Here is a 27,329-nt window from a genome sequence, read left to right as displayed (position 1 = left end):
AAAGCCTCACCTGCCCTAATGTTCAATGACATAAGGGACAGTTTTGCTAAGGACTCTCTTTTCCGTGAAGGTTCCCAGAATAGGCAAGAGGAAACCTGGTGGTTCTCAAATGTTAGTGAGCAACAAACCACCTGGAGGGTTGGGCAGACACCCAGGCCCAGAGTTTCTGCTTTAGCAGCATAGGAGAGTGATGGGAATCTGCACCTGCTAACAACTTCCTGGGCGCCACTCCAACTGCTGCCCTGGGGACCACTCTAGAGAAGCACTGATAAAACCATTCTGAAGCAGTTTGGTCTAAATTGCCGCTCTATAATGGAGACTTTAAATGCAGCTCTTTTAAATTCCCTATAATTAACTACCTTTCCCACTCTTATCCCATCTATTACCTGATTCAGAGCAAGTGAATTAACATCAAACAGAATGTGGGTAGATATTCCATTTCTAACTCAGATGCAAATCTTTTGGATTGATTTTTATTGTTTGAGAGTCAATGTCATCATTTTCATAACTGAAGAACTGTGGAACACCCTTCACAATATTCCATAGAAATTTTATTTAATCATGGAAGATCTGTGATAATCTGGAAAAATTTCCCTCTGAAAGTAAATAAAGATATAATTATCATTGTAGAAACATTCATATGTATGAAGATGTCTCTTTGTGTAGTATTTGTTTTTTCTTTTTTTTTTTTAATTTTTTTTAACGTTTATTTATTTTTGAGACAGAGAGAGACAGAGCATGAACGGGGTAGGGTCAGAGAGAGGGAGACACAGAATCCAAAACAGACTCCAGGCTCTGAACTGTCAGCACAGAGCCCGACGCGGGGCTCGAACTCACAGACCGCGAGATCATGACCTGAGCCGAAGTCGGCCACTTAACCGACTGAGCCACCCAGGCGCCCCTGTTTTTTCTTTTTAAGTTTATTTATTTTTGAGAGAAAAAGTTCAAGTTGGGGAGGGGTAGGAAAAGAGAACGAGAGAGAGAGAGAGAGAGAGAGAGAGAGAATCCCAAGCAGGCTCAGCACTGCTGGCACAGTGCCTGATGCAGGGCTCAAACCCATGAGCCATGAAATCATGACCTGAGCTGAAGTCGGATGCTTAACCGACTGAGCCACCCAGGTGGCCCTTTGTGTAGTATTTGTAAAAGCAATCTCTATAAAGATATTTAAAGCAAGGCATCTATTAGTGCAACTGCATATTTTGTGACCAGTCTTAACAGTCTTACCAAAAGACCAGGACTATACATATTGAACATCTGTCCTGGGCTGCCCTCATTTGCTCTAGAAGAGCAGGAGGGATGTTTATTTTATTTGCTACCTAGGAGCATGCTTGGCATGGCTAATACAGGTTTCTCAGAAGAATGAATGTGCCAAGAATTGTTAAACATATAGATATAAAATAAATATTTGGTTCTTGTTCTCAAGACACTTAAGCCTAGCTGAAAAAGAAGCCAAGACATGCTAAAGACAAATGCAAATAATATTTACAATCCATACTGAGAGAGTTTGGGGAAAGGAGACAGCAGTGAGAGCTGGACCTTAAGGCATGAATAAGTCTTGCCTACTTATGAGTGTAAGTGAAAGGAATAGGGTTATTTCCTCTCTGTGCAAACCGTAGAATGTGTCTTACATAGCTCTTCATGATCTTGTCTTAGCCCTGCCTCTCCAGCTTCTTTTCCACTGTTCTCCATGGCCTAAAAAACTCTATACTCCAACTAGGGAAGACACATGCTGTCTCTTTGCATGAGCTGCTCCCTCTTCCTAAGAGGCCCCCATGCGACATCCCTCACCCATCCTAACAGCCTAACTTTGCTAAGGGGAGGGTTTCAGTATACCACAAGTCTTTTCCAATTCTTTTCTCAGAAACACAGGCTTGCACTACCTCTTTAGCCTCTCTCAGATAGTTCTAGAACTTGGCAGAATGCAACTGGACCCTCCAACCTAACTGGTTCTCTCAGCCCTCAGTTGTATCTCAGGAAGACAGCCCCCAAACCTTAGTATTTTCATCTGAGCTGTGTTTTGGATTTGGCTACATCTCTTTTCCAGGCCACAGTCCTTTCTCGCCCCAGCACTAATGCTGTGAATTGATTTGCATCTCATTATTGCATTAGGTTCTCATCTTCCAGTGCATGAGGGCTAGAACCATTTCTTCCTCCTTCCAGGATAATGGAGTTCTAGGTCTGCAACTGAATCTTATTTTATTTTTAAAATATTTTTTTAAATGTGTATTTATTTTGAGAGAGATAAAGTGTGAGTAGTGGAGTGTCAGAGAGAGAGAGAGAGAGATGTCCCAATGTCCCAAGCAGGCTCCACAGTGTCAGCACAGAGCCCAACATGGGGCTCGATCCTACAAACTATGAGATCATGACCTGAGCCAAAATCAAGAGTTGTACCCTTAACCAACATAAAGCAAATCTTATTTTATTTTATTTTATTTTATTTTATTTTATTTTATTTTATTTTATTTTATTTTTTATTTTATTTTTAAATTTACATCCAAATTAGTTAACATATAGTGCCACAATGATTTCAGGAGTAGATTCCTTAGTGGCCCTTACCCATTTAGCCCATCTCCCCTCCCACACCCTCTCCAGTAACCCTCAGTTTGTTCTCTATATTTATGAGTCTCTTCTCTTTTGTCCTCCTCCCTGTTTTTATATTCTTTTTGTTTCCCTTCCCTTATGTTCATCTGTTTTGGCTCTTAAAGTCCTCATATGAGTGAAGTCATATGATTTTTGTCTTTTTCTGACTAATTTCACTTAGCATAATACCTTCTAGTTCCATCCACGTAGTTGCAAATGGCAAGATTTCATTCTTTTTGATTGCTGAGTAATACTCCATTGTGTATATATATCACATCTTCTTTATCCATTCATTCATCGATGGACATTTGGGCTCTTTCCATGCTTTGGCTATTGTTGATAGTGCTGCTATAAACATGGGGGTGCCTGTGTCCCTTCGAAACAGCACACCTGTATCCCTTGGGTAAATGCCTAGTAGTACAATTGCTGGATCGCAGGGTAGTTCTTTTTAGTTTTTTGAGGAACCTCCATACTGTTTTCTAGAGTGGCTGCACCAGCTTGCATTCCCACCAACAATGCAAAAGAGATCCTCTTTCTCCACATCCTTGCCAACATCTGTTGTTGCCTGAGTTCTTAATGTTAGCCATTCTGACAGGTGTGAGGTGGTATCTCGTAGTTTAGATTTATATTTCCCTGATGATGAGTGATGTTGAGCATTTTTTCATGTGTCGGTTGGCCATCTGGCTGTCTTCTTTGGAGAAGTGTCTATTCATGTCTTTTGCCCATTTCTTCACTGGATTATTTGTTTTTTGGGTGTTGAGTTTGATAAGCTCTATAGATTTTGGATACTAACGCTTTATCTGATATGTCATTTGCAAATATCTTCTCCCATTCTGTTGGTTGCCTTTTAGTTTTGCTGATTATTTCCTTCGCTGTGCAGAAGCTTTTATTTTGATGAGGTCCCAGTAGTTCATTTTTACTTTTGTTTCCCTTGCCTCCAGAGACGTGTTGAGTAAGAAGTTGCTGCGGCCAAGATCAAAGAGGTTTTTGTCTGCTTTCTCCTCAAGGATTTTGATGGCTTCCTGTCTTACATTGAGGTCTTTCATCTGTTTTGAGTTTGGTTTTGTGTATGGTGTAAGAAAGTGGTCCAGGTTCATTGTTCCGCAGGTCGCTGTCCAGTTTTCCCAGCATCACTTGCTGAAGAGACTGTCTTTATTCCATTGGATATTCTTTCCTGCTTTGTCAAAGATTAGTCAGCCATACGTTTGTGGGTCCATTTCTGGGTTTTCTATTCTGTTCCATTGATCTGAGTGTCTGTTTTTGTGCCAGTACCATACTGTCTTGATGATTACAGCTGTGTAGTATAGCTTGAAGTCTGGGATTGTGATGCTTCCTGCTTAGGTTTTCTTTTTCAAGATTGCTTTGGCTATTCGAGGTCTTTTCTGGTTCCATACAAATTTTAGGATTATTTGTTTTAGCTCTGTGAAGAATGCTGGTGTTATTTTGATAGGGATTGCATTGAATATGTAGATTGCTTTGGGTAGTATTGACATTTTAACAATATTTGTTCTTCCTATCCAGGAGCATAGAATCTTTTTCCATTTTTTTTTTGTGTCTTCTTCAATTTCTTTCATAAGCTTTCTATAGTTTTCAGTGTATAGACTTTTCACCTCTTTGGTTAGATTTATTCCTAGGTATTTTATGGTTTTTGGTGCAACTGTAAATGGGATCGATTCCTTGATTTCTCTTTCTGTTGCTTCATTGTCGGTGTATAGGAATGCAACCGATTTCTGTGCATTGATTTTTTATCCTCCAACTTTGCTGAATTCATGAATCAGTTCTAGCAGTTTTTTGGTGGAATCTTTTGGGTTTCCCATATAGAGTATCATGTCATCTGTGAAGAGTGAAAGTTTGACCTCCTCCTCGCCAATATGGATGCCTTTTATTTCTTTGTGTTGTCTGATTGCAGAGGCTAAGACTTCCAATACTATGTTGAATAACAGTGGCAAGAATGGACATCCCTGTCTTGTTCCTAACCTGAGGGGGAAAGCTCTCAGTTTTTACCCATTGAGGATGATATTAGCATTGGGTCGTTCATATATGGCTTTTATGATCTTGAGGTATGCTCCTTCTATCCCTACTTTCTTGAGAGTTTTTACCAAGAAAGCATGCTGTATTTTGTCAGATACTTTCTCTCCATCTATTGAGAGGCTGATATGGTTCTTGTCCTTTCTTTTATTGATGTGATGAATCACATTAATTGTTTTGCGGATACTGAACCAGCCCTGCATCCCAGGTATAAATCCCACTTGGTCATGGTGAATAATGTTTTCAATGTATTGTTGGAGCCGGTTGGCTTATATCTTGTTGAGGATTTTTGCATCCATGTTCATCAGGGAAATTTGTCTATAGTTCTCCTTTTTAGTGGGGTCTCTGTCTGGCTTTGGAATCAAGATAATGCTGGCTTCATAGAAAGAGTTTGGAAGTTTTCCAAATCTTATTTAAAAAAATTTTTTTTAATGTTTATTTATTTTTGAGACAGAGAGAGACAGAGCATGAACGGGGGAGGGTCAGAGAGAGGGAGACACAGAATCTGAAACAGGCTCCAGACTCTGAGCTGTCAGCACAGAGCCCGACGCGGGGCTCGAACCCACGGACTGCGAGATCATGACCTGAGCTGAAGTCGGCCGCTTAACCGACTGAGCCACCCAGGCGCCCCTCCAAATCTTATTTTAATAAATGTAGATGGCATGGGGTGCCTGGCTGGCTCAATCACTAGAAGATACACCTCTTGATCTCAGGGTTGTAAGTTCAAGGCCCACGTTGGATGTAGAGATTACTTAAATCTTTTTTAAAAAATTTAAAAAATTAATGTAGGTGGCAGACTCTTCCATAAATACCAGTGTTGGAAAAGACAAAACATGAGACTGGTTTTATTTGTAGACTCACAGGAGTCCAGCTCTGTCTATATCCCTGTGTCTTGAACCCTGAACTAAGTCACTTTACATCTTATTGTGTGATATGTGTTTGGGAATACGGTGGTGGTGGCAGAGACAGGCTGTTTCCATGAAGATTTCACTTTGCTGAGGGGAGTCATTCTATATTTTGATTAGCTTTTATGCTTAGAAGCCACATGACAGGAATTAGAAGCCAGGTTTGACAGGAATTGGATGAAATAATCAAATAGCAGCTTTCTTAGGATTTGCATGTGTAACGGAATGTTAGAATAGGATTCATATTTAGTCTCCATTTTTAGCAGAGACCCCAACTCAATATATGCCAGATTGCCCTGCTTTCAAAGCAGTGTGCTAGAGTGCCTACTCAGAACTGCACAAGAGGTATTGAACATTAGTTTTTTGTTTGTTTGTTTGTTTTTTTAGTCTTCTTAGCCAGTTTCCACCTTGAGGAAATAAAAATTACCAATGTTGACAGTAAAGTCCTGGAGACCAATGAGATGCATTATCTAAAACAGGTATTCTTGATCTGAGTTACAGAAATATGGGTCCACCTGTATATTTAGATCCATGGATGGGCTTCAGAGAGTTTAACCATTTCTTCTAGCACCCCACTTTTTTTTTGATGGTAAACTATACATGACACAAACTTAACCATTTTGACAACCTATAAGAGTACAGTTCAATGACATTGAATACATTCACAATGTTGTGTAACCATCACCACTGTCTATACCCAAACCTTTTCCATCATCTCCCAAATAAACACTGTACCCATCCACTCTGTAGGTGCATGTAAACTGGTTCACTTTCTGCACAGGTTTTGAGCTCTGCTCAGAATATCAGGAACCACTGCTTTACACATTTCTTGCTATTTCTGTTGGTAAGAAGTAGAAAACCAGGTGAATGGCCACTGCATGTTGCCTGGTCCTAAAGTTCTTATGTTCTGATCGCACTCCAGCACCACTTGGAGTGTCCTTCCTCCTCCTCTCAACCAGGAAGAAAAGTTATGCTGAAGGAGCCCTGTTAATAGCATAAAAAAATAAACCCAGCTGATTCCTTTAGACTTTTCCTTCATTTTGATTGTTTCTAAACTACATAATCTTGCAGGATTTCTTCCCTTTTGAGAACAAATTGATTTTTGGGAAATATGCTATCAATTTGAACTTACTTAAAGGTCCATCTTTTGTTTGTTTGCTTTCCTTTTCCTTCCAGAGCTCACCAGAGGTCACCAGAGCTCCCAGTTGTTTCTGCTGTGGTTTGCTGGTTGGTGAGAGGTGACTTTACAGGTTATACTTCATCTCTCCCTCTGCCACCATGCTTCAGTTTTAAGGAAACTGAAAATATGGCCATCACTGGAAGCCATAACCACCCACAAATGTGAGGTGGAATTGCAGTTAATAATCACCATCAGACAGTGTGATATAATAGAAAGTACATGAGTCTTATCAGTAATTTTTATTGAGATGACAATTTTAAGCTTTAAAAATTACCCTAGGTTCACATCTCAGCTGTTCCTCTTCCTGGTTAAATCTCTTCACTTCACCCGAGATACCATTTTCTCCTGTATGAAATGGGGATGACAATACGAATACCTACCTTGCAAATACTTAGAAATTCTTTTCTGTAGTTTTGCCATAACGAATAAACTTGATAGCAGTGTCTACCCTATAGTAAGCATTCGGTAAATGGTAGTTATGATTGATGTTAGTAATACTAAAATGCCACAGTAAATGATTGACTAAAATCCCCCTGTTTTCCAAAAATGGTATAGATTCTTAAAATGTGGTATGGCTTTTGAGTCTGATTCTCTGTAGTACCTTTTGCTCTTGTGCTTGGCAGGTGGGATGCTTCTGCCATCGATGAGCCCATGCTTGTGGCAATGGAGAGAGAAAAATCAAATGGCATCCGGCTGTGGTGCTGTTTTGGCTTCTTTCCCAACTGGGTGGTATCATGGCAGCCTGTAATCCATATGGCATTTTTGGATGCTTGGCAGCTCTGGGAGGTGTTTAGAGAGACTGGAGATGGCATCATGAAGTGTCACATGCCCAAGGATTGTGCTGCTTATTGCCTGAACCTGTGAACCCCAGGGAGACACAAAAATAGCTTACAGTGATTGAATTCCTTAAAATTTTTTTTTGGTTTTGTTTATGCTTTAGTGTTTTTTTCCCTTTTAGACAGAGTACATGCTTTTAAAAAATTCTAATTGTATGTTTGCTTAATGGTGTATAATTATAGATCGAGTAAATATGTAATTATGGAGTACTTTAAATTAATATTATTTACTTGATTGATTTAATGATTCTGGAGCTTTTAGCCTTTTGTGCTGAAAACAATTTAGCCAACTTTTAGCTGAGACTCATTACAGATATTGACATTTAGTGTTTGTATGGTTGACATACAGTTTCTAAAAGGTTTAAAAATACTGTCTGGAAAAGCAATTGTTTCATACTTTTCCATGATTCCAACTTACAACAACAGCTAATTTGATTCATCTGCCCCTTCCTTGAGATATTGTACCTGTAGACAAATCTTAGTATGAGAAGCGATTACCAAATGGGGCTCATTCCTTTGTTCTTTCAATCATTCGTTCACTCAGCAAATACTGAGCATCTTCCATTCAACTAACACAACAACTCTGCGGTTACAAAACGAGTAAGTTATGGTGTCTCTTCTGGTGAGGCCTAGTGTCTAGAGGGGGCGACAGAGGTAAACAATTAATTTGAATACAGTTTGACAATACGCTGGCATTTACTGCACTTATGTTGCTCTACTTAATTCTCATTACTCTTGTAATGCCCATTTTCACTTTACACACAAGAGATTGGGGCTCCAAGAGATCAGAAACTTGACTACAGTTAATCAGATCATAAGTGGTAAAGCAAAGGTGAAAACCCGGCCTGTGGGTTTAATCATGGTGCTCTACTGATAAAAGCCGTAATAGATGAAAATGGACAAGGGCATGGGTACGAAGAAGTAAGGTAACTAATTTCTGCCTCTGGGTGTTAGAGAAACTGTCAGTAACAAAAGAGCACTTGAACTTGGGTTTTAAAGGATGAATATGAATTTACTAAGGGAAGAAAAGCATTGCAGACAAGAAGCAGCTTGTACAAGTGTACATTTTGTAATTTCCCTGATGGCAGAATTTATCTTACCAACTCTTCTTTTTTTTTTTTTTTAACCAATATATCATTTCTGTTCCTTGAGAACACAGCAGCAGGGAATCCATTTGGTGGTAAAGAATGGGCCAGAAACAGTCTTAATTCATGTTGGGTAGAAGGGGCAAGCTGTTCCGGAGTTTAAACTGGCAGAGGCCCAGTAGTGGGTCACCCTAGATTGTTTAGTAGCTGTGTCAAGCATTTCAACTACTTTGTTTAGTAAACCATACCTGTCATTGCCAAAGGTATAGGTAAGTGAGTACCTGGAAGCACCCCTGCCATTACCCTACAATCATTTTGTAGAAAAAGGTACAAATTAACCAAAAAAAATGGGCCCTCTTGGCATCCCCAGAGAGAGAAACTTGACTAGCGATTATCTGGTTACCAGAAAAGGGTGAATCAATAGATTGCTCCTGCCTCCCTTTGCCCACTGTTAAACATTAGGGATTTGAGATATTCGTTGTTGTTGTTGTTGTTGTTGTTTAGGCCAGTAGTGTTGCAGAGTACTTTCTGATGACATCATCCATATAAAATCTAGTCTTTTTTCAGAATTCCCTACATTAGCAACCAGCCTAAGCCGCCATCATTCCTGACTTGGGCTCCTCAGCAGCCTCCTGACTGCTCCCCCCGGCTACTCTCATGTCATCCGCATCCATTCTCCACACTGGCTTAAGAGGTCTTTGGAAAATACAGATGAGAGTCACTCCTTCTTAAATATTCTCCCAGCTGCTAACAGGACCTTGAATGATCTGGCCCTTCAGTCTGCTTTTTTGCCATATGGGATTTTATTCATTTTATTCAAACATAGCTGGCTTTATCTGAACTCAGGGCTTTGTACTGGCAGTTACCGGATTTGATACTGATGATAATAGCTAATATTCCTTAATCACTTTGTGCATGTCAGGTACTGGGCTGAGCCCTTGAAATACATCCTCATGTACTAACCACACCCTATGAGGCGGGTAGGTAGGTGCCACTCACCACATTTTTGAAAAAAAAAAAAAAGGTTAAAAGAGGTCACAGAGTTTGTTCAAGTCTAAACTTCTCATTTTTTGTTATCTAAATTAGTAAATATCTAATCATTTGGGACTCATACCTAGTATTTTGAGGCAAATGATAATCTCTACCAGTATAGTCTTGTCCTGCAATGATTTATACTCAGAGGACCTGGGTTGCTCTCCTGGTCCTGACTGGCAGCATGACTCTAGACAAGACAGACTCTGAGAGTCTGTTTTCTCATCTGCAGAATGGACATCATGTTAATACCAGTCTTGTACGATTGTGATACTGCTCAGAACCAAACAGAATTCCAGGAACATTGCCGATGCTCTGTAATGGGTTAAATGAACACGTGTGTTAGATGAGTGAAAATACTGAAGGTTGCCCCATGGTGTTGTTGATTCCTTCAGTAAGACAGAAAGAAATAAGAGCTCTGAGCAAGTGTAGTTTGGCTCACTCTGCAGCTCTTTTCATGTTCTCATGAGAGCTGGAATAAAATTAGGGATAGTGCAGGATTTATAAGATAATACTATAATTAAGTATCCAATAGGCAGGTCAAAACATTGTATTCTTAATAGAAGTTAAATGCATTGTAACCCTACCGGATTAAAAAAAGATCCAAATATGTAGTTTAAATGGTCTATTTTTAATTTAAAATATACCTCAAAAATTTTTTTTATATCTTTACTGGAATGGAATCTTTTAACTAAGAAATTGCTATATTAAACAACTCTTCTTTCTATGTTTGAACCCTGTTCACACCTCTTCCTGGCTATATTAAAAGAGAATGTGGTATCATATTCCAGAAGTTGTTTAGTGTGATAGCTGCGTATGGAGAGGAGTCACTTGGGGAATTCATTCCCTTTTGCTCTGTTCCCTTAGGTCTCAGAATGCAGTTGGCCCATTAGGCAGGCCCCCAGTCTGCACAACCTTTTTGCTGTGTGTCGGAATATGTATAATTGGCTACTACAGAATCCCAAAAACGTCTGTGTTGTCCACTGCTTGGTGAGTAACCTTTGTTGTTGTCATTTGTGGTAGTTGGGTTTGGTTTGGCCAAATACAGCTGGCTCTATAGAGGCTGGTGAACAGGTAACATTTAAGCTGAATAAGCTTTTTGAATCCCTACTTAGGAATTAGGGGATGTGAGGGATATAAAAATGAGTGAAGAATTTATTCTTCTTGCCTTAAAGCTTGAGTAATAGTGAGAGAGGCAGATACATACACGTAATACAGGGCCTCTACAATGTGCTAAATATTATAAAAGAGGTAGAAACGAGGACTGTGGGTACACAGGCAAAAATACCATTGAGTTCTGTGTGAATGAAATTGATAAACACATTGGAATATTTATCTTTTTGTTTTTGAGTGAAAATGAAGTTAAGAAGACCCTTATGCCTTTGTAAGTAGTCACATAGATTGATTGTATTTTACAGCAATTTCTAGTGGGACTGATGAATTTTCCGACCACTGACTTCTTAGAGTCCCTTCCCCCAACTCTTCTCTGGTGGCCTCTTACCTATTGTTTAAAAGTCAACATCTGGTAAAACTCTTTCTGACTCTTGAGTATTTTCACTGTATGGACATTCCCATTGTAAATCTGAATGTCTTCTGTGGCATCTAATATACTGCATCATCATGATCTGGTGGTGTGCCTGTTTTCCTACTAGACTGTGAGCATCTCACAGGCAAGAACTGTGTCTCCTTTACCTTTGCACCCCAGGTCTGAGAGGCTTGAATAAATGATTGAATACATGGTTAAGAACACACAAGTGGAATCTGAGCATAAATACTGGAATTACTCGTTCTTTTTTTTTATTTATTTAAAAAAAAGTTTTTTTGTTAAACGTTTATTTATTTTTGAGACAGAGAGAGACAGAATGTGAACGGGGGAGGGTCGTAGAGAGAGGGAGACACAGAATCTGAAACAGGCTCCAGGCTCTGAGCCATCAGCACAGAGCCTGACGTGGGGCTCGAACACACAGATCACAAGATCATGACCTGAGCGGAAGTCAGACGCTTAACCAACTGAGCCACCCAGGCACCCCTACTCATTCTTCTATAAACTTCAGGGTGTATTTTTTTTTTTTTTTTTGCTATGTGATTACTTGATGATCTTCTCCCTCCTTCTTGAGAGCCAGTTGGCTAAAAGAGGAGGAAAGTGAAAGAACATATTTTCTTCTTTCCATCTCACATCCCCAAACTCTTGGCAACAAAGGAAAAATTTCGTGTCCACGAACGGCCAAAGGGTTTTCCTGTCGGAGGCACAACAGATTGTGCAACAGAACAGATTCCTTTCAGGGACTAAGCAGCTTTAGGCACTTTGGTGATTTTCTCTTCACGCAAGAAATTTCTAAAAGTTCAGAGAGCCAAAGTCTGACAGCTTTGTAAGGGAAGATGGCTCAAGAGAGAGAAGAGGCTTCCAGTTCTTATGATACAATCTTGAAGAATAAAAAGCCAATGAAGAAGAAAAAGAAGCAAAGGATTATGACACCATTGCTGCTCTCTAGCTCACTGAAAAAGGGTACGCATGAGTCAGACATCTGCACCAAGTCTTTGGGAAATGGAATTGAAGCTGGAAATGGGAGCTTTTACTTTTGTCATATATATTTCTGTTTTATTAAAAATAATAAGCATATACTCATCTTTTAATAAAAAACTAAACTGTTGAAAATATTTGCATGGTAGATAAAAGGAGGGGGACACATCCAAGAACCATGAATCAGTTAAGAGTATCAGGAAGGCTAAATCTAAAAGAATTAAGATGAAGAAAAATGTCTTAAAAAAAAGGAAAAACCTGTCCTTGAAATAAGGACAATCACAAATGCTTGAGGCACATGATATAATCTTAACTCTTTTATTCTGTTTTCTTTGTCAGGGGAGCAAATGTCAGGCTAGGACAGTAGTAACAATGATCATTAAGACAGAGCTGATAGGTAATGAGATAGTAAAGGAGCCTCACAGTACTTTAAAAATAATACACTCTCTAGACTTAAATTATGTCTCAGAATGCTGAGAGCACTTGGAAAAGCAATCATGGATTCCTTATGTAATATGAGGAAACAGGAAGAAGAGGTGCCAGGCAAACAAAGACAGGAGAGTTTTTCCAAAATACGGAGGAGGTTGATCCTGGAAAGTTACAGCTGGTGAACCTGATGGCACTTTAAGGCAAAAGTCTAATATAAATCTTTGCACAGATGATTTTAAACTCTTAGGAAAAAGGAGTCTTCATTGGTTCATTATGAATGTGCATATCAAAACAGCTGAACTTTTACAAGACCAATAGACTAGTAGGGATAACTTATTGTATTCCTGCAAGGTATTTCCCAATTTCCTATAATCAAGATAGAGAAATTTGGGCTAGGTTATTATACATCTAGTTGGATTGTGGCTCAGTACTTGCTTCCAAAGGTAGGTGATTAATGGATCAGCATCTTCCCAGGAGAAGGTTGCGTTTGGTTGCCCTTTTAATCAAAAGCAGTGATGAGGATGTGAAGATCAAGCTTCCAGTATTTCTCAGAAATGGGAGGGTCATATAATGAATCTGGATTTTAAAAGCCTTTGCAGGTTGGTTGGTTAACGGAAACTAAGAATGTGAAATTAAACACAGGATAAATGTGAAGTCCTGAATCTTGTTGTAAAAGATTAAATGTATTTGTCTCTTAGCTTAACACATCATTTGAAAAAGAACTAGGGGTTTTAGTAGATAGGAAAATCAATAAGAGCTTAAGGTGTGATTTAGCCTGCATATAAACTAATTTGGCCTAGGATTATGTTAGTAAAAGCATAGTGTCCAGAATAAAGGAGATGGTATTTCCTCTCTAGTTGGTTGGAGTGCACCTCATATTTTACATTTCACATCTGGGTAGCACATTTAAGGTTGTTGTTTTAAAATGGGTCTGTTCAGAGAAACTTCACCAAATGATGTTTCTTAAAATGGAATATCAAGTGAGGAAGAATCAAAGAAATTATATATTAGTTGGGGTCCTTTAGAGAAACAGAACCAATATACAATGCATTTATTATAGGAATTGGTTCACACAGTTACAGAAGCTGAGAAGTCCCACAATTTGTTTGCTGTCTGCAAACTAGAGAACCAGAAAAGCTGGTGATGTAATTCAGTCTGAGTCCAAGGCCTGAGAACAGGGGCTCTGATGTCCCAGGGAAGAAGGTAGACATCTCAGTTCAAGAAGATAGAAAATTCACCCTTTCTCTGCTTTTTGGTTCTATTCAGACCCTCAACAGATTAGGTGATGCCCATGCACATTGGTGAGAGTACATCTTTTTTTACTCAGAGTCAAACGCTGATCTCTTAAAAAAATTTTTTTAATGTTTATTTTATTTTTGAGTGAGAGAGTGAGAATGAGCAGGGGAGGGGCAGAGAGAGAGAATCCCACGGAGGCTCCACACTGCCAGCACAGAGCTTGTGTGGGGCTTGAACCCACAAACCTCAAGATCGTGATCCGAGCCAAAGTCAGACACTTAACTGATTGAGCCACCTAGGCACCCTGAGTGCTGATCTCTTTTCGAAACACTCTCATAGACAATTCTAGAAGTAATGTTTTACCAACTGTCTGAGCATCGCTCAGCCCAGTCAAGTTGACACATAAAATTAACCGTCACAGATTGGGTGTGCCTTTAACCTGTAAAATGAAAGAGTTGGTGGAAGGGGAGGGTATTTCAGATATGTGAAAGGCTACCCCAGGAAGAAAGAAGTAGGTTTACTCCTTCCTGACAGAAGAAAAAACGAGGATCATTGAGTGGAATAGACTTCAACTCAACATATTCAGGATAAAGAAGAACTTTGTAAGCTGGGCTGGGCTTGGTTTCTTCAAGTAGCAACAAGCCTCCTGTCACTCAGAGTGTTCTAGAAGAGCCTGGGCCACCATCTGTTAGGAATGCTACATGTATTTCTCCACTGAATGTGGTTGAATCATGTGAAGCTTCTTTATTTTGTATGAATCTAGAAACATACTTTGGGTAAAATATATACATAGCATACTCCAAAGAGCAGTATTTGCCTAATCTGTGAACTCTACACCCGGCTTGCAACCAAGAGACCTCAACTACTAGTTCTGATCCTATGAGTCCAAAGTTACTTTGAAGATTAGACTATTTTCCCATAAATATATGCAGATCAAATTTATGTTGCTTGGTTTCTTAGGTTAGTAGAGAGTCAGTTTTACCCTAAGAATAAGCCTTCCTTGCTGCTTTGTGATTTGAAGTGCTTGGGACAGAGTTTGGTTTTCAAGTGAACACATTTTACTTTAAGTTTATTTATTTATTTTGAGAGAGAGTGAGGGAGAGAGAGAGAATCCCAAGGAGGCTCTGTGTTGTCAGTGCAGAACCCAGTGCAGGGCTTGATCCCACGAACTGCGAGATCATGACCTGACCTGAAATCAGGAGTCAACACCTAAGTGACTGAGCCACCCAGGGACCCTCAGGTGAATAATTTTGAACTGAAAATAATTCTGTTAAGAAGAATTCTCCCCATTCTCTCTTCCCTCTTTTAACTGCAAGTACAGCCATTCTCTATGGTGAGTGGCTGACTGGGCCACGTTTGTGACAGGTTTATGTATCTTCCTTGGCAGGATGGACGGGCAGCATCGTCAATTCTGGTTGGTGCTATGTTCATTTTCTGTAATCTCTACTCTACTCCTGGCCCAGCCGTTCGATTGTTATATGCAAAGCGACCCGGAATCGGACTGTCGCCATCCCACAGGAGGTAAAGTAAGCTAGATGCAGGGTAGGCACAATTTCTAACTGATATTGTGCCCTTAAGAAAAGGGAAACCCTTTTTAGGTAATTGACTTATTATACTTCTGTTACTTGCAGTTTCTTCTTTTTTCTTATTTATTTATTTAAAAAATGTTTATTTATTTTGAGAGAAAGTGTGAGTGGGGGATGGACAGAGAAATAGGGAGAGAGAGAATCCCAAGCAGGCTCTGCGCTATCAGCACAGAGCCCGACATGGGGCTTGATCCCAAGAACCATGAGATCATGACCTGAACCAAAATCAAGAGTCAGACGCTTAACTGACTGAGTCACCCAGGCACCCCTTCTTTTCTCTTATATAATTTCCCCTTCTTACTTTTTTTGAGTTAAAAGTGCTTCTGATGATAAATTCTAAAATTTTTCCAAAGCCGGCTTTTAGCTGATAAACCTAACCTGGCAGATCAAATAGGAACAGATATGCCAGTGTGAAGTTAGTATAAAGCTCCCATAAGCCTTTTTCATTTAGTAAATTACCCCTTTACCAGTTCTTTGGGGGGGAAATACAGTCATGTCACTAGATAAAAGCTTTCATAAATTGTTGGTTGCATTCTCTTTTGGTAGTTAACGTTTAAGAATTTAACACAGTAAATTGTTATTATAAGTTAGTAATTTACAATAATAGACTTCATAGCCAAGACTGATTGCTTCTTTGGTCTGACCCACAGAATGTCAATCTTCTGTTTCAGATACCTGGGCTATATGTGTGACCTCCTAGCAGACAAGCCCTACCGCCCTCACTTCAAGCCTCTCACGATTAAGTCCATCACTGTCAGTCCAGTCCCTTTTTTTAACAAACAGAGAAATGGATGTCGTCCTTACTGTGATGTACTGATTGGAGAAACCAAAATATATACGACCTGTGCGGATTTTGAAAGAATGAAGTAGGTCATGATACTTTTCTTCACTTCTTCTTAGGAATTGCTCATTTCTTATCTAGGTTGAATTATATTCTTCCTGTGAGGAATACATCATTGTGAAAAGGCTGATATTAAAAAAAAAAAGTTCTATGTAGGTTCAATCCTAGAAAAGCATAAGTAAACCAAGGGATGCTATGGCTCCCTCTCAAATGGAAATATAAGCTAAGGGACTAACATGAATTATGAGGGTTAAGACAGTGGTGGGGACAGAGGACCTACATGCTTAGTTTCTAGGTGAGCAGCCAGGCAGATGGTGATATAATGAAAGAAGTTACAGAATCCAAAATAAAAAGCAGGTGCCAGTAGGGGGTGGTAGGGGGTATGGAGAGAAGGGAGTAGATGGTGACATAAAATGAAGTTAGTTTGGAATAGGTTGAATTTGGGAATTGGTATCTAAGACCCTCACAGAGCATGGCTTTGCAGTTTCTATACTGATCTTGGTTGGACATTTTTGTTCCCTCTGTCTCTGCTTTTACTATTAATTTAAAGTTAAGAAACAACAAGTATATCAGGGCTAAGTGTATTTGAGGATTATGAGATCTGCAGAGTAGGGATGGGCAGTCAATTTATCTGAAGTCCAGATGGGACAGGGGAGGGGGTCTACCATTAGACCAACACCATCCTATGGCAGAACCAGTTTGCACCCATGGCTGTGCTCCTGACTTTGCTTAAGATAGGAAATGGTTCTTGGGCCCAGTCTTGGGCAATAGGTCCTTTGGCTTGAGCCACAGAGGACTATACCTATGTGATCATACAAGATTGGACTCTTTCAATGTATATTTTTGTCTCTGTTTGTAGAGAATACCGTGTCCAAGATGGAAAAATCTTTATTCCCTTGAGCATCACTGTGCAAGGAGATGTGGTTGTTTCCATGTATCACTTGAGGTCAACCATTGGGAGCCGACTACAGGCTAAGGTATGGTTTCAGGAAGAATCATGGCATAAACTCTTCTGAGCCTTCAATAGGGTATTTTATTTTATTTTATTTTATTTTATTTTATTTTATTTTATTTATTTTAAAAATAAGCTCATAAGCCCAGCATGGAGTTTGAGCTCATGACCTCAAGACAAAGAGTTACATGCTCGAAGCACCTGGGTGGCTCAGTCAGTTAAGCATCTGACTCTTGATTTTGGTTCATGAGATGGAACCCTGCGATAGGCTCTGCGCTGACAGCATCGATCCTGCTTGGGATTCTCTGTCTCCCTCTCTCTTTGCCCCTCCCCTGCTCACACTCAGTCTCTCTCAAAATAAATAAATAGAAGTTAAAAACAACAGAGTTCCATGCTCTACTGACTGAGCCAGCCGGGCATCCCTTAATATGAGGAGGATTTTAGAGTATATTCTCTGTATCACTTTGGGCTTGAGTGACTTGTGGTTTTAGAATTAGAAAGAACCTTTAAAGATTATTTATGTCTGTTTCCCTCATTTTATAGGGAACGAGTCTCAGAGAGAATGTGATTTGCCCAGAGGCCTTGGCATGATGACTTTGCCAGAAACTGACAGCTCTGGAACTTGTACCAAACCTTGAGCTTTAGAAGCTCATGCCCTTTTTTATAGTGTCCCATTTGGATCAGTGTGAGAGGAGATATTTCTATTAAGGATGTAGGATTAAGTAATTATAGTTTTTCAATGTTTTATTAGAATAACATTCACATAACATAAAATTCACCCTTTCAATGTGTACAATACAGTTATGTTTAGTATTTTCAAAAGGTTATACAGCACCACCATATCATTCCAGAACATCATCATCCTCAAAAGAAATCCTATACCTATTATCGGCCATTGCCCCTCCCCTCTTCCATCCCCTGGGCAACCACTGATCTACTCCCTGTCTCTAAGGGTTTGCCTCTTTTGGACATTCATGTAAATGGAATCTCATACAGTATGTGGTTCTTTGTGGCTGGTTTCTTTCACTTAGCATAATATTTCTGAAATTCATCCATGTCGTATCATGTATCTGTACTTCATTCCTTTGTATGGCCAAATAATATTCCATTGTGGCTATATCACTTTTTATTAATCTCTTCATCAGTTGATGGGCATTTTGGTCATTGCCTCTTTAGGGATATTATGAATAATGTTATAAGTAATTGTATTTTAATTCATCAAATATTTGCCAAGTGCATGCTCTGTGCCAGCCATTGCCTTAGGGGTATAGGATTGACAAGAATAAGACTGTCCCTGCCCTCAGAGAGCTCAGCCTAGCAGGAGAAATTCACCACATGTACGAATATCCACTCACATAGTAGAGGTAGGATGAGATACTATAATGGGAATGGTCTGCTTTAGTCATTGGTGGCTACAGAGAGGATATGAACTTTCAAGGTGGCTGTTGAAGGATGAGTTCATTAGGTTGCAGCAGGGGCATCCTGAAGAGAAGGAATGGAATGAGCCAAAGTATGGCAGTATGCAAGAACATGGGACATTAGTGGAAGAGGCAATGGCTTGCCAAAGCAGAGTTCATGGAGATGAGAGGCTAGAAATGACGCTGGGCCATTTCCAAATGGGAAGGTCACTTAGTGTTCATAATAAACAGAAGCTCCAAAGTAGAAACAGTTGAAGGTGCATGGCTCCCCAAAGTATAATTTCTTGATGCAGTTAGTCCCCTTTCCCTGGTTGATTGTCACGTGCTTCTCTCATGTATTTGTAGGTGACCAACACCCAGATATTCCAGCTTCAGTTTCATACTGGATTCATACCACTGGAAACCACAGTTTTAAAGTTCACCAAGTGAGTGCTGCTTGGACCAAAATCCCTTTTCAATATAAGCAGCTGGGAAATGCTGGAAGCCAAATACCCAAGGTTCCTTTGCTCTGTGCTGCAGCAACCCCTGGAATCCTGTGCTGCAGGACTGTTGAGTGTAGCTTAACAACACAGAGAGCCTGGTTGCATTTCACAGCTTGCAGTTGGGTATAATTTGTCTTGAGTGCAAATGGATCAAAGACTTCAAATAGAAAGGTCTAAAATTCCATGTGAGAGAACAAGACTGAACAAAGAGGAAACAAAGTATCAATACTGTGGCCCTTCGCATCTGTGTATCCCTTTGTGTTTTTCAACAGTGATGGCAGTTTAATCAGTGGTATGATATGAGCAATGACCCTTGAGACAGGATGCCAGGCTATAGCACTAAAGCAGGGTACCCTTCTGTACCAGAGAATGAACCTTAGTTGCTTTATTATAATGTGGTTTAGGGAACTCAGAGGGATGGCTGAAGCCAGGGTGATAGGTGGGAGTTGTGGGAGTCAGGGTAAGGGTAGACATTCAAGAGCTCAGGGTGGCAGCTGGGGACTATCTCACTATGTTAACTAATTTAGCCTTGCCTGGGCATACTGGCTGGATCTATTGCCCTACTTCCTAACATGCTTTTATATGCAGTAATATCCAAATTCTTTAGTTGTACTTATTATTCTCCCCTTTCCTCTAGTGAGGCCAGAAGAGTAAAGTACCTTATCTGGTTAGTGATTGATTTTTCCCTAGAAATGAGTCTTAGGGTTAACCTGAGTCAACCTACAATGGTGTCTGTGCTGAACATCATGCTGGATCCATTGTTTTTCACTGATCTTCTTCTTTTAAATTGCTATTTAGACCTGAATTGGACGCATGTGATGTACCAGAAAAATATCCTCAGCTATTTCAGGTGACTCTAGATATAGAACTACAGCCCCACGACAAAGTGATAGACTTAACCCCACCATGGGAACATTACTGCACGAAAGATGTCAATCCCAGCATCCTCTTCTCTTCTCACCAGGAGCATCAAGAAACTCTGGTCTTAGGAGGTATGAGTCACCTGGTGGTTTTGTTTTCAGGACAAAGCCTCTGTGTTATTATCACTTTGACTTATTTCCTATTTCATTGATGCTGCATGGCCTTTTCTCTTGCAGGACAGGCTCCAATAGATATCCCTCCGGACAACCCCAGGCATTTTGGGCAAGGTGGCTTCTTTTCCTCTCTCTGTTGGCAAGGTACTTCTAAGCATTTCCCTAAGTTACATGGTTAGATACTTAAGTCATGTGGTGATTCTGTAAACATGGTTTGTTCTCAAAGCACCTTCAAAAAAAGAAACATTTAGAAGTCACCCCTGTTCTTCCTTACTTCACACTGTCCCTGCTCGTTCTTTTTTCAAATCAGGCAGTTTGAAATTACCTCTCTACTTTGAATTTCATGGATACTCTTAGACTGATGTAAAAGGCCATTTAAAGCTGAATTCTACCTTTTCTTTCTATGCTGTCTTTTGGATTACATCTTTCCTGGACTTATGAATCAATGTGATATTTTCTAGGATTTCCCTTTATGCTGCCGACACACAAATTAACAAAAGACTCTATCTCCTGCCCTTGAGTACATATTCTGAAAATATAAAATCTGGCATTTCCCCCAGAGGGATCTCGCCACTAGGAGGGCAGATCTAAGCTTCCCCTGGTGCAGAAAAGGCAAATACTTTCCCCATATGTCTCTGCTCCATGCTTTAACAGCCATGGCAAAAATTGGTCTCAATCATAGTATCCTTTTCCACCAAACCTGGACTTTTAGAATCTCTCCAACATAACACTTCAGATTGCTGCCATCAGTAGACTGGCAATGGCATTCTATCCATACACATTCGCCTCCTTGCTATAGAGTTTGCTGAGGTTAACTGCAAGATTGAACGTAGAATTGAATCGTAAGGACTTTCTGTAAGAAAGGGGTAGGAAAATAGCTTTGACAATGCTCTGGTTAGAGTTTTCTTGGTTGACCTTTCTTCACTGTGCGAACATGAGACAGTATTCCTGTTGCCTATGGAATTTTCCATGTTTCGTGAAAAAAAAAGTTCACAGAATTCCTTTGAATTAAAAGCCTTACTTTCAGAATTTCCTCCTGGGAAATGGGAACTCAGAGGGATGGCTGAAGCCAGGGTGATAGGTGGGAGTTGTGGGAGTCAGGGTAGGGGTAGACATTCAAGAGCTCAGGGAATTTCCTCCTGGGAAATGGGACCAATAACATAAAAAAATTGGAAAACCCAGTGAAATCTAGATAACAGGTTGACTCCCCAGTTTCCCCCAGTAACAAGTCCCCTACATCTTCCCTTCCTCACATAAGGGCTTTTAATTAAACTTCACTTTTTCCTCTCCACTGACATTGTAGTAATTTAGAAGTCATTCCTATTAGTAGGCTCTGAAATAGGTTTTAGCAGAAATGCACAATTTCTTTTCTGAACTTCACAGAAGTATTTCAGGAATGCAAACGTTTTTTAATTTTAGGTGATATGGGATATAAATGATATATTACTCAGCATCCCCAGCGGCATCTCAGACAACTTTTAATGGAGCGTGTTAATGTTTCCGCAGTGAAACATGTAAAAATAATCACTTTGGGTGAGATAAATGAAGAGTATACATATGTACGTATCAGTTCTGGTCAGATTTTTCCACCAGCCAAATTTGTTCCAGACTTAGGGAAACCTTTCCCTTTTCATAGCTTTTTGCATTTCAGAATCGGGAATTAAGGATGTGGATCTGCCCTTGATTTAGAATGTGGGTCTACCTAACATTAAATAACCAAGTGTCCTTGAAGGATCTGTCTCAAGGAGGGCCTGGAAAGTCACCCATCAGCCTCTCCGTCCCTTCCCCAGAAAAGACCTCTTCCCTGCTGCCCACTTTATGCTGAATGTATCACCGTCCAGGATGGTATAGGGACCATCCTGAGTGGAATCTCTGTGGCTATTCACTGGTTAGGTGTGTGGTTGGCTTCTACTCCTGACTGTGGGAGGAAGGCCTTGCTTTTGGCTGCAGGCCACATGAAAAAAAAAAAAAAAGAGGAATCAGCAAAGGATTAAGAAATTATGGGACTTTTTTTCAAAGCACCTAGAAGAGTATCCGGAAGATGATAATCATAATGATAAACACTTAGTTACTACTTAATATTGATCTGAACACTTTCTGTTTATCATCTCATGTAGTTCTCACCATAGCCATTGGAGTTAGGTACTATTGGTTACCCCCATTTTGCTGAGGAGGAAACCAAGGCACAGAGAAGTAAAGTAACTTTCTCAGTGTCACAGAGCCAGTAATTAGAGCTGGGATTCAAACCCACCCTGTCTGGCTCCAGACTTCCTGCTTTTCCCTGCTCCATGATACTGCCTCTCAGCTGCTCTACAAAAGGTGATTGGATGATGGGAAATACATCCAGCAGTTTTCTATTGGTAAGGGTCTGAGAGCATTGTTTGCTCAGGGCTGCCGCTTCTCTCTTTCAGAGTTATGTACCAACTCTAGCTCACAAAAATCAGTAACGCTGGGGCCAGTAACTAACTATTTATTGGCATATTGGCCTTCCTTAGATCAGAAATCGGAAAAATCATTCTGTGAGGAGGACCATGCTGCCCTAGTGAATCCAGAAAGTGAGCAGTCGGATGATGAACTTCTGACCCTTTCCAGTCCACATGGCAATGCAAGTGGTGACAAACAGCATGGAGCTAAAAAGCCCAGCAAAAAGCAGCAGGAGCCAGCTGCCCCTCCACCCCCTGAAGATGTGGACCTTCTGGGTCTAGAAGGATCTGCAGTGAGTAAGAACTTCTCTCCGCCAGTGGCTCCTCCCACTAATTCTGAACTGCTGAGTGACCTGTTTGGAGGTGGAGGTGCGGCGGGGGCTGCCCAGGCTGGACAGTCAGGGGTGGAAGACATGTTTCATCCGAGTGGACCTGCGTCTACCCAGTCGACACCACGCCGCTCTGCCCCCTCCACCTCTGCATCTCCAACCCTAAGAGTGGGAGAAGGTAATTTTTTCCATGTTATGCTAAACCTCTCAATTTTGAATTGGAACCTTTGGGTGAAGCAGGTAGAATTGAACTTTCCTAATAAGCTAGACTTTTCTGGTCTCCCTGAAAGTCCCTTAGAGGTCTCTGTTTTCAGTTAATGGGGAAATGTCCATTTTGGTAGGACAATGTAAGAGTGAATATTTGAGCTCTTTGTCCGTTCTTTGTTTTTGTTTGTTTGTTTGTTTTCCTCCAAAGTTTCAATCTCTGAGCTGCTTTAGTTACTTCTTCTTGGAGATGTAGTTTGATGAATTATTACTAATAATAACAGCTAATATTTGTGGGCTACTTACTATTTGCCAAACATGGAATTTAACACTAAACATGGATTCAGTTATTATAAAAATCTGGCAGTTAGGTGCTTTTATTACCCCTATTTTTTAAAGTTTATTTATTTATTTTGAGAGAGAGAGAAACAGAGCGCACAAGCTGGGGGAGGGGCAGAGAGAGAGAATCCCAAGCAGGTTCTGTGCTGTCAGTTGCGAGCCCAACGTGGAGCTGAACTCATGAACTGTGAGATCATGATGTGAGCTGAAGTCAAGAGCCAGACACTTAACCTCTGAGCTACCAGGCACCCCATCCCTATATTTATAGTTGAGGAAATGGTGGCTTAGGGTCAAATTAGTAGCATACATTTATAAGGCTAATCATTGGTGAGGCCAGGGTCCAAAACTGGGCCATTTGACTTGAGAGCTCGCTCTTAGTTTTTCTGTAATGTCTTCCTGGAACTGTAATTTTCTAAATCCACTTTGGTTATGCAAGGGAGTACTTGGTTACCTCAAGATATATTTAAGGGACTCATGCCAGCCGCACAGCTGACTGTAGCAGATGAGCCCTTGCCAGTTGGTGCCCACGTGGTTCAGTTTCACTCTGCTCATTGCTGCAGACTTGACCTTTCCTGTGACTAATCATCCGCAATTTTTTGAAATTTGCAAAACACAGTAGATGGCTAAGCATTTTAGCTGCCCCTTCTTACCTGATATCACTATTAACCAAGATGACATCATATTAGGAAGAGTAAAGAGAAATGTCTCAACTCTTCACTCATATGGTAATCTGTGGGGACTTCCTTTCCCAAGCTAATCCTTCAGTTCTCAGAAGGCTCTGGGTGGTCTTGATTTGTAGTAAGTAGTTCAGTTGGAGGCATTCTTTGTAAGAGTGAGTCTTAAAATCCTGGAATGTGGTTGCTGAGGCTCAAACTCCTACATTAGTTATTGATGGAGCCACGGTGGTATCCTGGTGCCCTGAATCCCAGGCTGTTTCTTCTATATTTGGCTTCCTTTTATCCAGTTCTTACTCACCACAGTGAATTAAAGGTGTCAGGGAAGAAAAATCTGCAAGATCCAGACTATCATAGTACTCAGTCATGTTTCAAGACCATGTACCTTGTGTGACTTTATTTAATTCATCACAGTCCCATGAAGATAGTTATGTTCTGGTGTCAGAGCTAGAAGGGATCTTTGAGAGACATTAGTTAAATCTATGCCTCAGGTTGTAGATAATGAAATTGAAGCTGGATATATTGATTGACTTGGCTTTCTGAACCTCAGTTTCACTGTCTATAGAATGAAGATAATACTACTGTGTGATAGGGAGAGACTGAGAATCAGCTGAAGTATTTTTTATGAAAGGCAATGTAAACCCTAAGAAATGATACAATATTAGTTTTATTGTGTTATTGCCAGAGATCTCAGCTGCTGGCTTTGTTCTAGTCTTCTTAGTATATTCACAAACTTGTCCTCACTTCTCTAAATCTGCATCTAGTTTCTAGCAAGTTACTGAGAGGCAGTGTTTTGGGAACAGCATTTGAGTTACATAGCAACACTCATTTCTCCTCTCTTTCACTTTCAAGTGAGCCAAAGACCACTAAAAACATAATACTAAGCAAAGCCTGGTCAGTGAGGTTTTCTAATGTTCACCTTAATAGCAAACCCCTCCTGCCTGGTATTTGTCCATTAATTTATTTAATATAAGCACAGTTTATTCATTGGGCATCTCCTTTGGTCCAAACATGGTTTTGCCACTTATGGAGGGCCCAAGAAGCCCTCATTTATAGTGTTGACGGATCTTCCAATGGATAAATCTACAGTCCTCCTTCGTCCACAAAGATGGGATTCTTCCTGAGGTCAAAAATCCTTAGGTTCCATTGTTGGCCCTGGAGGAAGTTTTAAGGATAAGATGGGCCTGTGGAGCAGCCCAGAATGCAAGCTTCATCACAGTTTTTCAAATATTTGGCCTAAGGCCTGGCAATAGTGGCAGCTCTGGAATATTTATTGAATGAATGAACTCACAGGACAAAGAAACACATTTTTCCTTTTTTTTTCCTAGGTGCCACCTTTGACCCATTTGGAGCACCTTCTAAACCATCAGGTCAGGATTTGCTGGGTTCTTTTCTGACCACATCTAGTGCTTCCAGTGACCCCTTTCTTCAGCCTACAAGAAGTCCTTCACCTACAGTGCATGGTAAGAACATATTTTATATTGTGTTCAGTGGAACATAGTTTTCCACAAAATAACAATAGGTCCTCAGATATAAAAGCATCCAGTAGGTGTTTGTTTTATTTTGTTTGGGGAAGCCTATGTAATGCATCTCTCTTTTTTTTTTCTTTAAAAAATTTTTGTAATGTTTCTTTATTTTTGAGAGAGAGAGAACACACACAAGTGGGGGGAGGGGCAGAGAGAAGGAGGCACAGAATATGAAGCAGGCTCCAGGCTCTGAGCTGTCAGCACAGAGCCCAACATGGGGCTTGAACCCACGAACCACAAGATCATGACCTGAGCCCAAGTCAGACGCTTACCCAGCTGAGGCACCCAGGCGCCCCTCTCTTTTGGAAATTAACAATTAAGTTAACATTTTATTTTATTTTTCAGAATACAATCATTCTATTTAAATTCAAAATGAAATGTGTAGGCCTATAATTTTTGCAAAAGAAAGGAGAGAAAACACATTTGTTTAAAGCAGCCTGTCAAAAGATGGTATGTTTGGGAGGGAAATATTATTGGTATCTTTAGATACCTTTACAAAGAAAACTCACAACCCTCTGAACTAAGTAGATCAAGTATTTTTATTCATTTTAGAGAAAGATACTGAGACAGATAACTATTGACTTCCTTAGGATGAAGTATCTAGTTAAAAATAGAAAATATACCAGAACTTTTATCTCTTAATTCCCAGGGTGATATATATTTTTCTCAACTCTGCTGCCTCACTCTGTGCCCATGCAAAATACCAACAACTCCTGCTTAAATTAAATCCATATGGACATTGAAGTCCAAAGTAGTATCAATAAACAGGTTAGTTTTAATAGCCTTCGAATGGTTGCAGAACATATTGTAGACACTGGATTTGAACAATTTAATCATTTTTTTTTACCATGGATAAAAGTTTATTATTTTAATAATAATTAATCATTTTTTTTACCATGGATAAAAGTTTATTATTTTATTTTATTTTATTTTATTTTTTAAAAATATAATTTATTGTCAGGTTGGCTAACATACAGTGTATATACAGTGTGTTCTTGGTTTTAGGGGTAGATTCCTGTGATTCATCGCTTACATACAACACCCAGTGCTTATCCCAACAAGTGCCCTCCTCAATGTCCATAACCCATTTCCCCTCTCTCCTGACCCCCCATCAACCCTCAGTTTGTTCTCTGTATTTAAGAGTCTCTTATGGTTTGCCTCCCTCCCTCTTGTTTGTAACTATTTTTTTCTCCTTCCCTTCCCCCATAAAGTAGTTACACTAATATTTTAAAAGCTCTGGGATATCTTGAGCACATGAAATGTGGCTAGTCTGATTTTAAATGCTCTCTAGGTATAAAATACACACCAGGTTTCAAAACTTAGTACAAAAAAAGAATGTAAAATATCATTAATATTTTCATATTGATCACAGAAGATAATATTTTGACTATATTGGGTTAAATAAAATGTATTAAAATTAATTCCATCAGTGTTTTTTTAAAATCTTTTTTGATGTGACCACTAAAAAATTTTGAATTCCATGTGAAGCCCACTTTATATTTCTCTGGTATCTACTTGTAAGTGCAAAAGGGTATCATTTAGGTAACTCTGATTAAAACTGGAGCTCTTTAAGTGGAGGGCAAATGACTTTGAGCTAGAGAATTGTAGCTTATACCTGATGTTGAAGGCTGTGGAACAGTACTGGCCTCAACCTGGAGGGTGAGGTCCTGTGGAAGGCATCTTGTGGAA

General features: G+C 39.9%; 1 protein-coding gene across 9 annotated transcripts in view; it reads left to right on the top strand.

The window, feature by feature from the left end:
* The window catches only part of DNAJC6 (DnaJ heat shock protein family (Hsp40) member C6), a 148,677-nt gene that overhangs the window by 103,138 nt on the left and 18,210 nt on the right, over positions 1-27,329 (top strand). For all 9 annotated transcript variants that reach the window (XR_007155109.1, XM_047873085.1, XM_047873083.1 and 6 more), the window contains 9 exons: positions 10,514-10,636; positions 15,220-15,353; positions 16,090-16,284; positions 17,119-17,236; positions 18,975-19,054; positions 19,910-20,103; positions 20,209-20,289; positions 22,641-23,075; positions 25,443-25,577. Coding sequence is in view for 8 of the 9 variants with exons in the window: in XM_047873085.1 (XP_047729041.1) it covers positions 10,514-10,636; positions 15,220-15,353; positions 16,090-16,284; positions 17,119-17,236; positions 18,975-19,054; positions 19,910-20,103; positions 20,209-20,289; positions 22,641-23,075; positions 25,443-25,577 (1,495 nt within the window). In the remaining variant the exon portion in view is untranslated. The remainder of the gene's footprint in view (positions 1-10,513; positions 10,637-15,219; positions 15,354-16,089; positions 16,285-17,118; positions 17,237-18,974; positions 19,055-19,909; positions 20,104-20,208; positions 20,290-22,640; positions 23,076-25,442; positions 25,578-27,329) is intronic.

The sequence above is a fragment of the Prionailurus viverrinus genome, chromosome C1, assembly GCF_022837055.1.
Source record: "Prionailurus viverrinus isolate Anna chromosome C1, UM_Priviv_1.0, whole genome shotgun sequence".
NCBI classification, from domain to species: Eukaryota; Metazoa; Chordata; class Mammalia; order Carnivora; family Felidae; genus Prionailurus; species Prionailurus viverrinus.
Note: the sequence above shows the minus strand (reverse complement) of the source record. Positions and strands in the feature narration are given on the sequence as shown.